The sequence below is a fragment of the Ambystoma mexicanum genome, chromosome 13, assembly GCF_040938575.1.
Source record: "Ambystoma mexicanum isolate Mex_15411 chromosome 13, UKY_AmexF1_1, whole genome shotgun sequence".
NCBI lineage: Eukaryota > Metazoa > Chordata > Amphibia > Caudata > Ambystomatidae > Ambystoma > Ambystoma mexicanum.
This window is the reverse complement of record NC_090938.1, coordinates 228,342,755-228,357,224: the sequence shown is the minus strand read 5'-3', so window position 1 is coordinate 228,357,224 and position 14,470 is coordinate 228,342,755. Positions and strand designations below refer to the sequence as shown.

Here is a 14,470-nt window from a genome sequence, read left to right as displayed (position 1 = left end):
TGAATAAAGAGGCCCATTGTCCTTAAGCAAAGACATTACACCATCTGTTAGACTGGAAAGCTCTTGTTGTATTTGTTATTTACCATATGCAGTGCCTTCATGTAAAAATCCCATGCTTTCTGAAGTCTTCTATTTAACTTCATACATGTGTTTATTGTAACCAGCATGCTGACAAGAATGCCTTCATTTAGTTTCCAGCTCTGCCTGTGTTCCAATAGAAAGGTTAACACCCTTGTGTCCATCAGCAGCCTTTATTTTAGCTATGTTAAAAGCAACCACCAAAATAGTGAAAATAATTTTATTCAAATGTCTTCTTCACCAAAAGGCACTTCTGTACAAAGAAAACTGGATTGCAAAATCCCATTTGCCAAACATCAATGCCAGTGCCATTTTCTGCAAAAGGCCACTTCATGTTCAGTTCCACAGCCAGATGCCTCCATTCGCTACGCCTTCCCTCTTTTCATTGAGGGGGTGGGGGAGGGGGGGGGGCTTTCTCACCTGGATATTAAGCACATTCCCACAGATCTGTATTAGAAAGAGGTGGATTTTAAACTTGAAATGAAATCAGCTCCAGGCCCAGCAAAGAAGTAAAGGGGAAGTCACTGGTTCTATTTCATCAGATAGAGCTGCAAAAAGTCCAGAATTTAAGGGGAAGATGATACCCGTTCTCAGTGGCCAGGGTGTTGCTAGGTCTGGAAAAGATCTGGGGCTATGCTAATCTCGTGATTGTTGCGACTCAGGTCTAGCTAGCCTTTTGTTTGTAGCCCCTGAGCTTCTATCCGTGGTTACAACCAAAAGACCTGGGGCTATAGCCCCTCCAGCCCCACCCCTAGCAACGCCTCTGCTTATTGGAGCTGGAAGAAGGTGGAATCTTCAGGGAGAGCAGCTTTGGTCCTGGTGCCAGAATTGTAACTAACTTGCGTTATGAAGGCTTCGGCTGAAAATGAGACATTTAATAATCCACCAAAAAATGTTGGGTCCACCTTTACAAATCACAGTCTGTGACCTTTCCCAAAAATGGTTACCGTGGGCACATTTTTGGAAAATGTTGGAAATGCTGCTTTTAGAGCATGTTTGGCCTGTAACATTAGTTAAAACTACCAGCTGTGCAGTGCATTAAGTCATGATAATGGCCCCACATTTGCTTATAGAACGGGGCCAGGCAGACCCGACAGTTCTACCTTCCAGCCTTGTGAGTCAGTCTGAGCCTGTATATCCTTCTACCTGTAAATAAGGGTTCATAGTGCTTGTCTGTTCCCGCTGTTATTACCCACCAGCACTGGATGTCTACTTGCTCACCACCCAAGCCTCTAATGAAGGACCCTGATTGATTGGGGTATGTTCGGACCACTATTATCCTATCGCAGCATTTCAATTTGTGAATAAATAAATCAATGCCATAGCTTATTGACGGTAATCAAATGAGGGCATGAGAAAAAGAAAACAGCAAAATGCGTCCATTTTGTGTGTAAAAGTCGAAAAAAGCTTCCTCTCACCCAATATTGTGAGCCGCCCGAATACTTTTCAGCATTCGCGTCCTCACTCTCTTTGGTGCAAAGCACGAGGGTGAACCGGCCTGGAGGCTAGTGGATCGGCAGGGAATGGGTTGTGGTCTGTCTTTCACTCTTATTGTAATTAATTTCTACACATGTTCTGAAAGGTACCGAAGCCGGTCTGGATGCCTTTCACTGCAGGCTGTAGTGAATCAGGAGTGGTCCCCCCTGGGTAATTAAGAGTACTTAAAAACACCATGATCTTGGATCAAAACCATTCGCACTGGCTATAACTGCAGCCTCTGAAGGGATAGTGTAACGGTGTGAACTGTAAACTTTAGGTTAAAACTCTGGCCAATTGGCCTTGGTGAATTTCCACACATTTACTATTTCACTTTGTCCCTGAGCGAACACCCTGCAAACTCTTAATATGACCCAGTTCTATTCAAATGTATGTACTGTTCTAGATAGTAAGCATAGGGCGGATAGTCCTGTGTTTTACTTTAGTCACACTTAAAGCTGCGAAAAATAGCATGCTAAAATGTGATGAAGAGGGAAAATGGGAGAATCCCTTCCCCCCCATTCTCATCTAAACCATGGCCGAGGACGTCAAGGCCCAAGCACCCCTCGCGGGAAGAATTCGATCCGCTCACCTCCACACCAGAAGGCAAGATCCACTGTGGCCACCCCACATGGCCAGAGAGCCTGCCCATTAATGAAACCACGTGGTGGAACCTCAGGTGGAACTGACGTCGACTTTATGGACCAACTCGATTAGTACAATAACCACAAATGCCATCATCGTTAGAGATGCCATGACGACATAGCCAACAGAAAAGAACACATGTGCCACCATGCACATCGGTCACTCACACACACCAACCTGCACGAAGAACATACTCAGTGCTATGACACAGAGGACACGCCATGAAGACGCCACCCTACATATCTACTAATGCATAAGACACTCTGTCGCCCCTAGCGACCCCCATATTATGGCTCATGTACCGCCACCCAGAAACTAGGCCCAGGTAGTCAGCAAAGCAAGAGTCCCCAGGCAGAAGCCTCTCAGACAAAAACTGCAAAGCGCTGATCACGCAGAACAAGCCCCAACGAGAGCCCACAGCCAAGGCTGCAATGTTGCAATCTACACGCCAAGCTTCCCGTGCCAAAGTTACACCTGCCACTGCTAAACGCTCGTAAGAGCCAAAATATAAATCAAATGCTCATAATTATGCTCCATCACGTTCTCGCCACACGTGACCAAGCCGACCTGATACAATGCCAAGCCTACAGGACAGAAGAGCGCTGGGGTCTCACGTCTCACGTCTGGTACACAGTTTGCAACAATAAAGTGACAAATTGGACATCTACAGCGATGGGAAAGACATGCACACCAGCCACTAGTCAGACCTGTCCATTGTCCGTCACTGACACATAGTCACACATTGTTGCCAGCACCAGGTACACCGCGAGCTGGGAACAACGATGGTCCCATGCTTGGGGGCTCGCGGATGAACCAATCGGAATACGAAGGGTGCATCATGACGCCAATATAGTCTAGCCAATCACCAAGTGTCTCCTAGTAACAAATTTGTTGTAGCAATTGTTAGGGATGGCCCAAGCGTACCACCTCAACCCAAAGTGGCGCTAGGTTTTGGGGATAGTTTTCCCAGGTGACGCACGTAGCGCATCATACAACGGTAAAAAGGGCCTGCAAGCCCACTAATGATGAGAGCCTCCTGGATGCATCTGGTCTGAGGGTTCGTCCATGACTGTTCTGTAATAAACAGCAGTATCTACCTTGCTCTTGTGTGTGCCTCATACTACTTTTGGGACGTGGGAGGAGTTGGGGCCTCCCCAGCCCCGGAGGTCCGCGGACGGCCTTGCCGGCCCACGGGCAATCACCCCTACATTGAGAATATCAAAATTGTCTTTTTTTTCAGAAATGTAACTGTAAGCATTCTGAACTAGATGGTACATTCTGCAAAAGTGGACACATACTGGTTGTTTTCAGCAACGACAGCGGAGGAAATCCTAACAGATTGTGCAGCAAAGGGCAAATCTTGCTGCACAATGTTAAATCTGCAGCAGTCACAGCAGTGGGTGGATGAAGTTCTACACTTGAGGAGGAAGTATGCAGCAGAGGGTGGATTCGCGTCTTGAAACACTTGTGTATAGGCGCGTTATAAATGCCATATTATATCATATCATATCATTCTGCAGTACAAAGGGGGATCTTGTAGCACTGGGAGAATTTTGTAGCAGACGGTGAATCCTGCAACAACAATGTGAAATCTGCAGCAGTGGGTAAATTATGCTATGGTGGAGGACTGTGTAGCGGAGGGTGAATTCTGTAGCAGAGGGTGAATTCTGCCTGATAGCGAGACTTCTGATCAAATGTGTCAGTGATCGAAGTGAGCGTCAACGGTCAGGAGCGTTGTTCAACTACTTTTATTTTTTCTGTTTGCCATTCCTCTTCTTTTTAGACCATATGCACCATTCTACATAGATGATTTGTTCATTCATGTCCCTGTGCAAGTGTAAAGTTGTAATAGGAGCCTTAGTTACTAGTCACTTAGACTATTGCAAAGCCCCGGCCGCAACACTGTGTCACACGTTGCACTAGGCTTCCGCCTACCCTCTTCCTTGCCGAAACCACAGTTCCACTACTTTCTCCGGTACACTTGCACCACTGCATGGTGTATTCTGCAGCGTTGGACGAATTCTACACCAATGGATGAACTATAGAGCAGAGGGACTTCAGCAAAGGATAATTTATAATGTGGGTCTTGACTCGACATCAATGCATGAACACTGCAGGACTGCGTACATTCTTCAGCAGAGAGTGGACCAATAGTAGTGGGTACACTATGCAGTAGCTGCTGCATCCAGCAGCAAAGGATAACGTTTGGAGAAGAGGATGGATTCTTCAGCACAGGTTGCACTATAGTCCAAAGGGTGAATTCTGAAGCATTGGGGGAATTGCACGGCAGACAGGAGTTCACGTTAAAAAGAAGGACTGGACTGCAGAGAGTGGGGTCTGCAGCACAGTGGGGTGGAGGTCTGGAGCACAGTGGGGTGGAGTTCTGCAGCACAGTGGGGTGGAGATCCTGCTGCAGTTAAGGGTAAATCCTGCAGCGGTTAATATGTTCTGAGTGGATGCAACAGCAGGTCAAGTCTGAAGGGGTGAGTTCATTCTGCGGCAGATGCCAAATCCTGCTGCAGGCATACAGTGTTTATATCGACTCTTCTATAGTGAATGCACATATATTGAATATGTTATAATGAAAAATTGTATTGGGAATGCATTTAGGGTGGGGTACAGGGTTAAATATGTTAGGGAAACAGTCGTGATCGGTTTTAGTGGTGAGAAACGGATGCCTCGAATATTCAATATATGTGCACTCACTATAAATCACTTCGGTATAAAGACAGGCAACCCCTGCTGCAGACACCACATTATACGGTAGGCTGTTTCTGTAGAACAGGGTTCAATCTAAAACAGAAGGGGAACAGCAGATCTTGAATTCCTCGGAAGATGTCGAAGAGAATAAATTCTGCAGCAAATTATGAATCGTTTACCATGTGGTAAATTCAGCTGCAGAGAGTGAACTATGCAGCATTGCAGAGAGTGAACTATGCAGCATCACATGCATAGAGGGTGCATTCTAAAGAAGGAGGACAACAGGGGCTGCAATCTGCAGTATGAGGGGGGTTAGTAGAGGGGTGAGTTCCAAATCAGTCTGTAAATTGTGTTCCAGAGAGTGGGTTCCGCAGCAGAGGGTGCATTGGCAGCGGAGAGTTCCATGGAATAGAGCGTAATACACGATGGGAAGTCCTACAGAGAGAGGTAATCCAACAGCACAGGGTGAATTTCGCAGCAGACAGTGACATATACAACAATCCGCAGAAAAGTTCGCATTTCTCGACAGTAACTGAACGCAGCAGCAGGGCAAGAATTTTAAAGATGTGGGTGTATTCTGAAGAGGGGAATGGATCCAGCAGCAGAGGGAAAGCACTTCAACAACCAGCTGATGTTTCCACAGTGAGTGGATTCTGCAGAAGGAAGTCCGCTCTAAAGCAAGCAGAGGTTGGCATCTTGAGTGGCGGGCGATACTGCAGCAAAGGGTGAATGCTGCGGAACTCAGGCCCTGCTGCAGAAGAGGATAACTCCTGATGCATTGGATGAACATTACTGCAGGGTGCAGATACTGTAGCAGAGGGTGAATGCTGCGGAACTCAGGCCCTGCTGCAGAAGAGGATAACTCCTGATGCATTGGATGAACATTACTGCAGGGTGCAGATACTGTAGCAGAGGGTGCTTGTGCTGCGGGGAGTATGCGTTGCAGCAGATGTGGCTGCTGTGGGTGAACTTTGAAGCAGGAGTTTATTTTGCAGCAGAGGTTACATTATGATAGTGATTGATATTGGTAGTTTATTTCTATAGCGCTTATACACACATGTGTTTCAAAGCACTTCAAGGCAAGGGAGGGACCAAGGGAAAATACAATGACATTCTTACAAGGCCTCGAGACATTAAGAATGTAAAATTAACTATCGTACTAGGCCTGACGACATTTCTGATAGTGTAAGAGCTTTGACAATGATAAGGAGGGGAGGGAGGGGGGGGGGGTAGGAGATGAGACAGGCAAGCGACTATCATACTAGGCCTGACAACATTTCTGATAATGCAGGGGAATGACAAAAAGTGATGGGGGGGTGGGGGGAGGAAGGAGAGGAACTAAACAAGCGACTATTGTACTAGGCCTGACGACATATTTTGATAATGCAGGGGACCGACAAAAGGTGAGGGAAGGGGGGGAGGGAGGAACAAAACAAGCGACTTTCATACTAGGCCTGACGACATTTCTGATAATGCAGGGGAATGACAAAAGGTGAGGGAAGGGTGGGGGGAAGGAGAGGAACAAAACAAGCGACTTTCAAACTAGGCCTGACGACATTTCTGATAATGCTGGGCAATGACAAAAGGTGAGGGAAGGGTGGGGGGAAGGAGAGGAACAAAACAAGCGACTTTCAAACTAGGCCTGACGACATTTCTGATAATGCTGGGCAATGACAAAAGGTGAGGGGTGGGGGGAAGGAGAGGAACAAAACAAGCGACTATCGTACTAGGCCTGACGACATTTCTGATAATGCAGGGTAATGACAAAAGGTGAGGGGGGTGGGAAGGAGAGGAACAAAACAAGCGACTATCGTACTAGGCCTGACAACATTTCTGATAATGCAGGGTAATGACAAAAGGTGAGGGGGGGGAGAGGAACAAAACAAGTGACTATCGTACTAGGCCTGACAACATTTCTGGTAAGGCTGGAGATTGACAAAAGGTAAGGGAGAGGGGAGGGAGAGGAACATAAAAAAACAACTATCGTACTAAACCTGACGACATTTCTGGTAGTGCTGAAGAATGACAAAAGGTAAGGGTGATGGGAGGGGAGAACATAACAAGTGACTATCATACTAGGTCTGACAACACTTCTGATAGAGTAAGTGCATAGAATTTAGTGAGGGGAGGGGGGACAGGAGAGAGGGAAAAGACAGGGAGAGGAAGAGAAGACTGAGAAGCAGTGAGTGTGGTGAAAGAGAAGAAGCGAAGCCGGTGAAATACACTGTTATAGAGAACATATTGCAGTAGGGGTGAGTCGGTCAGCAGGTGGGAACTCTTAATCATAACATGAATTCTTCAAGAGACGGTATAACTGCAGGAGAGGCGAAGTGTGCATCAGAATGAGAAATTGACACAATGGAATGAATTCTGCCCTGTAGGATCATTGCTACAGTAATACATGGATTTTGTGGGCATAGGATCATTTCTGCAAACATTTGGCATTTTGCAGCAAAGGTTAAATTCTATAAAGTTGGCGTCTTTATAGCTAACAGTGCAGATATGAAATCGGCAGCACAGGGCAAGTTTCTCAGTGGGGGATGAATATTCCTCTAAACGTTGGAATCTGCAGCATAGGAATAATTCTGAAGCAAGGGATGAGTTCTGCCAGAGCAAGTGAATTCTGCAGAAGAGGGGGAGGTATTTTGCAGCAGGGGATGTATTTCCTGTGGAGAGGGGATCCCACAGTATAAGATACATTCTGCAGCGTGGGATGATTCCTGTAGGAGAAGATGAGTTGTACAACAGAGGATGAATTCTGCTGTGGAGGAAGGATAGTACTTCAACATGTGATGTTAAGTAGGAGTGGGTTCTGCAGCAGATGGTATGGCATAGTAATGTTTATTTATATAGCACCTATACACATGCAAGTGTTTCAAAGCGCTCAAGGAGGGTGGGAACAAAGGGAAAAAACAACAATCGCTCAGAGCCCTTGAATTTCTGAGAAGATAATGGTATCCACAGCCACATTAAGTGAATATCATACATTTAACCTTTTAGATGCAGCAAATAGGCCTGACGCCGACTCTGCAGTTTTTTCAAGTGCACATTAAGGGGTGAAGATAAGGGAGAACAGACAGCCTGATCTTCAGGCAGAGCTGTATACAGATCTTGCAAGTGCAGGCAGGGCAAGTGAGGGGCAGGGGACCAAGTGCATCCAGTTGGTAGGGACTGGTGAAGTGCTGAGAGAAGCTCTCAATGTTTTATTACAAGTGCAGTGAGGGGGATGGGGTGCAGGGCCCTGAGGCAAGTGCAGAAGGACTGGCAGGGAGGCCTGGGACCTTGAGACTCTGAGGTATACCAGGTGGCCAGTCAGTAAACTGTGTGGAGAGGAGGGGGGGAAGGAAGAGCAGAGAGCAAGGTTAGCAGGGTAGGGTGAGAGAGAAGGAAGAGGAGAAGAGGAAGTGTCTTGAGGAGTTTCCAGAACTTAAGAATATCAGGCTCAAGGTGGAGGGTGGCAGTGAGGCTGTTCCAGAGAGAGACACCTGCTGAGGAGAGGGACCTCCCTCCAAATCTCTGCTTGGAGAACCAGCTCACTCACAGAAGGTTGGACGTAGATGAGCGGAGGGCTCGGGAGGGACAGTATTTAGGAAGGCAGCGTTGAAGGTAGGTGGGTCCAGGCCCCATAAAGCCTTGTGGACAATGCAGAGGGTCTTGAATTGGATGTGGAATTTGGTTGCAGCAAATTAATTCTGCAACAAAGATGGGGTTTTGCATTACTGGCTTATTTCCATTCTCTGCTCTGTTTTTCCAGATTGCAGGAGAGACTGACCCTACCAGAGCATGGATGCTCATAGGGCCTCTTTCATCCATTAGTACACTTCTTTCCTCAGCACTCTTTCCGAGGCAGTGTGTACAGTTAAGCACCTAACTCTCTAAACTCATAAACAATGCCCCACCATATAGGAAGAATGGCCCAATATGTAAAGAGGACTATGTGATTTTACCGAATCACTGCTCCCCCAATACCTCGCCTGTCAAAACCCACCCACTGAATCCTATCCATAGAATCCCTCCTCTATCATCCCTCCTGCAGAATCCCTTTTTTGTCAACTGCTACCCACACATTCCCTGCTATCCTCACTCATGGGGGGATTCACACCCCATGCGTCCCGACCCCATCCCCCGACATGGGCTTTGCTCCCCATTTTTCCCATCCCGAGTCTGAGGCCAACCGATGCCCTATAACCCCACTCCCCACCCCATATGTCCCCTATCCCTATCCTTACCTCAAAGAGGTCCTTTCCTCAGAGTCATTTCCACCACGCTGCACTTTCTGCCACAGTGCAGCGGACACTGTCAATAGAAATTGAGAAATTTGACTGCCCTTTGTTCACTGTGGGGGACAGTCGGTGGGCTGTGGTATGCCAACCTGTATTCCGCGAAGACAGATTAAATTAATCCGTCTTTGGGGAATATGCATCTACCTTGCAAGGAACCACTCACATCTCCATTTGCCTTCAACATCTCACCCACAGCCATCTCATTGTCTTGTGGCAAGGCCTCACAGCAGGCTCTTGTGATCATGGTGTTTGCTCTGTTCCCTTCCTCCAGTCTTCCTCTAACAAGGACAGAAACATCATGGACACAGAAGCAGGTGGCAGCCTCTCTCCCAAGCTCCAGTCCATCACTAGGAATCACTGCTGTAGTAATGCCTCCCAGTTGGGCATTAACCTTCGGCATGACAATATTAGCTATGGGTCCCAGTGACTTTATTTCACCTTAACTGGAAGGTGGCATTAGCAACTTAGGTTTTTTTCCCTATTTCATTTTTAAACTTCTTACGAGGGACTAACACATTTCCTCCGTGTTTGTGAATGATATCGCCACCACCCAAAAATCAAAAATCCCGCCCGTAGAATATTCATGATGTGTTCAGTTTGGTCCAGATGTTTATATTTCTAATGATCAGCCATTCATTTTGTGTCTCTTTCACTAAAATTCGAACGCATTCTGCGGAGAAGTCAGCGAGGAGTTCCACACCCTTCTTGTCAAACTGCCCCTTCTCGAAGGTCCCGATCGGAGAGTAGCGGGCACATTCCTTGCCACTCTTTTCCAGACCCTTTCCCAGTTCTAGTGCCCCCTGGTGCAGGTGGTCGGTCAGCCTTTCCGCTGACCCCGTCTGGACCTGGATCCTAGTGATGAGAACCGGCCTACGGAACACAATGGTGAAGTAGCTCCCTGCAGATGGAGACTTCCCCCAGAAGTACTCATCCACACTGCTGTACGCCCGGCTGGGGAGATAGTTTTCAAAAGTTGGGATGCTCGTGAATATGTCAGCCGGTGGGTTGTCGGGAATGTCAAAGGCGTCCTCCTCGAAATCGTCATCCTTCAACCGATTCGCCGTGCCCTGGAAGGAAGAGTAGAGGCCCATATGCTGGAAAAGGGAAGGCTTAAAACGAATGACGTCCTTTTGGGTCAGCAACAGACGGAAATATGTCAACAGCCAATCACAAGGCATCTCCTGGTAAAACATTAATAGGAACTGGGCCAGCCTTTGCAGGTCACTGGACTGGTAGAGTTTGCCTATGTAGCCCAGTTTGGAGAACTCCAGAGTCACCCAGTAGGAGCTTTCTCTAGACGTGAGCACTTTCTTGATGGCCGAAAAGAATGATTTGGAACATTGGACGTCATCTTCAATCATGAGGTAGTAGGTGGAGATATTCTTGCAAAAGTGCATCAGAAAGGCATAGTCCACATTCTGTTTGGACCTGAACTTCACTCTGTCCTCGGGGTCATTGTAATTGCGTTTTAGGCCTTCCAGTGGCGGGTAATGCTCTTGCGGAGCATGGATCACGAGCAGATGGCCCGCCATGATGTGGTGTGTAAACTTGTTGCCGATCTCTTCCGCCATTTGGGAGTTCCACAGCATGTCGAAGTCGGCCAGGTGCACCACCACCACCATATCCTTGAGCTCCTCATTGGTGGACTGCTTAAAGATGGACTTCAGTGTTTCCAGCAGGTACGTCCCCTTTCTCCTTTTGACGGAGCACAGTCCTACTGTGAGGTACTCTTGAAAAAGTAAATGAAAACACATTGAATTAGTATCTAATGAGCATATAGTCAACACAAATGAAGTTCAGGCATTTAAGTCTAGGTCATGTCATCATTAATGTTTACTTCGATGTGAGGTAGATCTCTTAAACACAGCACAGCCATCATGCATACTTAAGTGTGGAGTTGGTGGAAAAGAGTGGGGATACGATTATGACCCATTTTGGTTAGGGGCGTTTACTGTAGAAGGCAGCCATATTGTTCTTTATGTTATACATTGTTCAAGGGGTAAAGAGGGTGAGGCGAGATCCTGGGTTCTGTTGGGTTGGGGGTGGCAGTGGTGCAGTGACATCATGCCACTTTCCTGATCCTTTAGCATAAACTAGGCATGGTGTCAATGCTTTTCCCAGGCCTCGAGGTGTACGCTGCATTTATCCAATCACTTTTGAATGTTTTAGCCTTGGCCTAATAAGTGAGCGGGCCATGGCTATAGCATCCACTACTGATTGAATTAATACAGTTCAGGAAGGAACCAGAAAGCCGCTGTGGTATCCTTACCCAAACGTAAAAATCTCACCCAGTCCTTTTTTGATCATCACTGTGTGCAAGGACCATCTCGAAGGCAACACTGAAAATGGCTTTGTGAACTGGGCCAATGCGGATTCAGCTCTGAAAATTGTTTCGGTAAAAACCTAGCCAATTTATTATTTTTATGTTGACTTGAACAGAATCTTAAAGATTGGAATATGATGGATCATTTAGCCCTTCAAAGTTAAGTTGGCACTTGTGAGGAAGAATTGTCTTTTAATTTACTTGTTTTTTTTGTTTATTCCTAATATAGACAGACGCTAAACTCCATATTGCAGGCCAGGCCTTCTGCAGGGTGCTGGTGAGACTGAAAAGTTCTTCAGAGTTTCCAAAACTTTGCTGTTGCGGGCACTAATCTGTTTAGAAGGCACATTCATAGATTTGCCACTGTATTAATAACTGAATAACAGTTACTCTTATAATCCAAACACACGCCATACATCTCTGCTTGGTCGTCTACTCTATTGTCCTTTCTGAACAGGCAGGCTGTGCTTGAATTACTGTAATATGCCCATACCAAAAAACTCATCCACCCACCTCTTTTCTTTTCTTCTGACTGTTTCAGGTCCCTCTCACTCCCTGCCTCTCTTTCCTCTCACCCTCTTTCTTTGTAATTCTCACTCTTTCATTCTCTAACTCACTCTTCTCTCCTTTCTTCCCTTTTCTTCACCTATCGTATTTCATCTCTGTTTGATATAATGATGATTTTCAAAACCACCAATGTGGTATAATGGGTCATGGTACACATGTCTTTCTTTTCCTCTACCTGCCTGTGCCCGTGTTGCAGCCCTCTCCCTGCCTCTCAGCCCACCTACCTATTAATCTACCTACCCATCTGCCAGTGAACTACCTACTGTTAAGGTAGGTAACTCATGCCAATGCTGTATTTAAGGTCAGTCTTGTGTAGTAGAAGTGTATCAGGGGTTACATTTTAGTCTGTAAAGTGATAGACCCTTCATTGCCATTCCTGTGTTCACTTTGTAGCAGCATTCACAACCGTCCAAATAAACCCTACAGCCCTTGGTGTGCAAGACAGTAATTGATCCTGGCAGAACTCACTGTCTCCCTTTTAATATCAGACTCCATTGAATCCTATTCACCCCTTGAAAAGGTCTTGATCTGGCTCTGCTAACTGTTTAGAAGGAGGCCTATTTTGACCTATCCTCTTGTGTGTTTCAATGCCAGCTGGCATACCAAGCTGCATTTTCCCAATGAATTAATGGCCTGGGAATTGGTTAATTGTTTGCACAATAGTGTTCTCTAATTCAAGATGCTTGCATTTTATACTTTAGGGTTTGCTGGCCTTTTTACACTATTGTTAGTGTTTTTAATCTTGATTAATATATTCATTTACTGGTCACTTGAACAGCAATTATCTGTTTTAATTATTGCATTTGCAAATTAGGGTCTCTTACCCTTTTACACTACTGTTAAGGTTTGGCTGCGTTCTAGGATAGCACCTCAAAAGGTCTGACCGCTCTTAATAATGGTCTTTTGAGATCTCGTGAGAAAAGCCTACTTAATAAGCAGCGCAAGACCAGAAGTACAAGTCATTTGCTCCGTTCAGACACTTGATGAACCCCTGAAGTTGTTTAGCGCCTAACTGGAAGGTACTGTAACTCCCATTCCCAATGACCAAAGTACAAAGACCTTCGTTGCAAGGCAGGCAATCTATTTCACTTTATCCATCCATCTGGGGGGGAACTTTAAAATGCTTAAGATATTTCCTGACAATATAATCTGTTTGACTGCAGGGTCTTGTGCGTCCCTCCCGCTGCCAGCCTACAAGTGGTCTGCACCCAGTGACATATTTGGACTTTCTGCTGCACTAGGCCCAACAGAGTGCATGCAGCTCCCTCCTTGCTGCACCTCCTCGTCCAGGTATATTGCCATGTCATCTTTTTCCACCCTTACAGCCCTGCTTTTCAGGTTGGAATAATGCCTGATAGATAGCACCACCACCCCTACAAATGTCCGCCTCAAATAGTTTTGCGAATTTATTGGCAAGAGCCTTTGGGCCTAACTCACAGAAGAGTTTTATAGTAAGAAAAACCCTTTGGAAAACGCTCTTCGAATTAGGCGCTTTGTAACTTTAAAGGTCGCTCAGCCTCTTCTAAGCCTCTATTGCCAGAGACAGAATGACTCAGCAGAGAAGCATATCGGCTCTCAGACTGGCTGAGTCATGGAATCATAATATCTGACTTTTATATTGTGCTTCATGTCAGATTCCTCTCGCCTCTAAGCGCAGTAACAATACCTGTTATTATTAACTTTATTAATGGTACTTCATTTATAGACCCAAAAATGATTAAAGGCTGAGTTGCTCCTGCTAGGATTCTAATTTGCAAAGGTTAGACTTGTCTCATGCAACCAGCAAGCTATCAACCCAGCTAAGGGGCAAGGGATGTATGGGGGGACAATGCGCACTGCTATCAAGCGAGCTAAGAGGCAAAGGATGTAGGGGGAGGAAAATGTGCACTGCTATCAACCCAGCCAAGAGATAAGGGATGAGGGGGAGGGGCAATGTGCACTGCTATCAAGCGAGCTAAGAGGCAAAGGATGTAGGGGGAGGAACATGTGCACTGCTATCAAGCCAGCTTAGTGGCTAAAGGATGTAACAGGGAGGACAATGCACACTGCTATCAACCCAGCTAAGAGCCAAATGATGTAGGGGGAGGACACTATGCACTGCTATCAACCCAGCTAAGAGGCAAATGATGTGGGGGGGGGGGGGAATGTGCACTGCTATCAACCCGGCTAAGAGGCAAAAGGATGTGTGGGGGGGTAATGTGCACTGCTATCAACCCAGCTAAGAGGCAAAGGATGTAGGGGGAAGGAAAATGCACACTGCTATCGACCCAGCTAAGAAGCAAACTGATGTAGGGGAGGGGGCAATGTGCACTACTATCAACCCAGCTAAGAGGCAAAGGATGTAGGGGGAGGACAATGCACACTGCTAGCAATCCAGCTAAGTGGTAAAGGATGTAAG

General features: G+C 46.4%; 1 protein-coding gene across 2 annotated transcripts in view; it reads right to left on the bottom strand.

Moving 5' to 3' along the window:
- Nucleotides 1-232: 232 nt before the first annotated feature.
- Nucleotides 233-14,470, bottom strand: part of LOC138521115 (alpha-1,3-mannosyl-glycoprotein 4-beta-N-acetylglucosaminyltransferase C-like) — a 303,408-nt gene continuing 289,170 nt past the window's right edge. For both annotated transcript variants that reach the window (XM_069633684.1, XM_069633685.1), the window contains exon 3: nt 233-10,911. In XM_069633684.1, the coding sequence (XP_069489785.1) occupies nt 9,764-10,911 (1,148 nt within the window). In that variant the 3' untranslated portion in view covers nt 233-9,763. The remainder of the gene's footprint in view (nt 10,912-14,470) is intronic.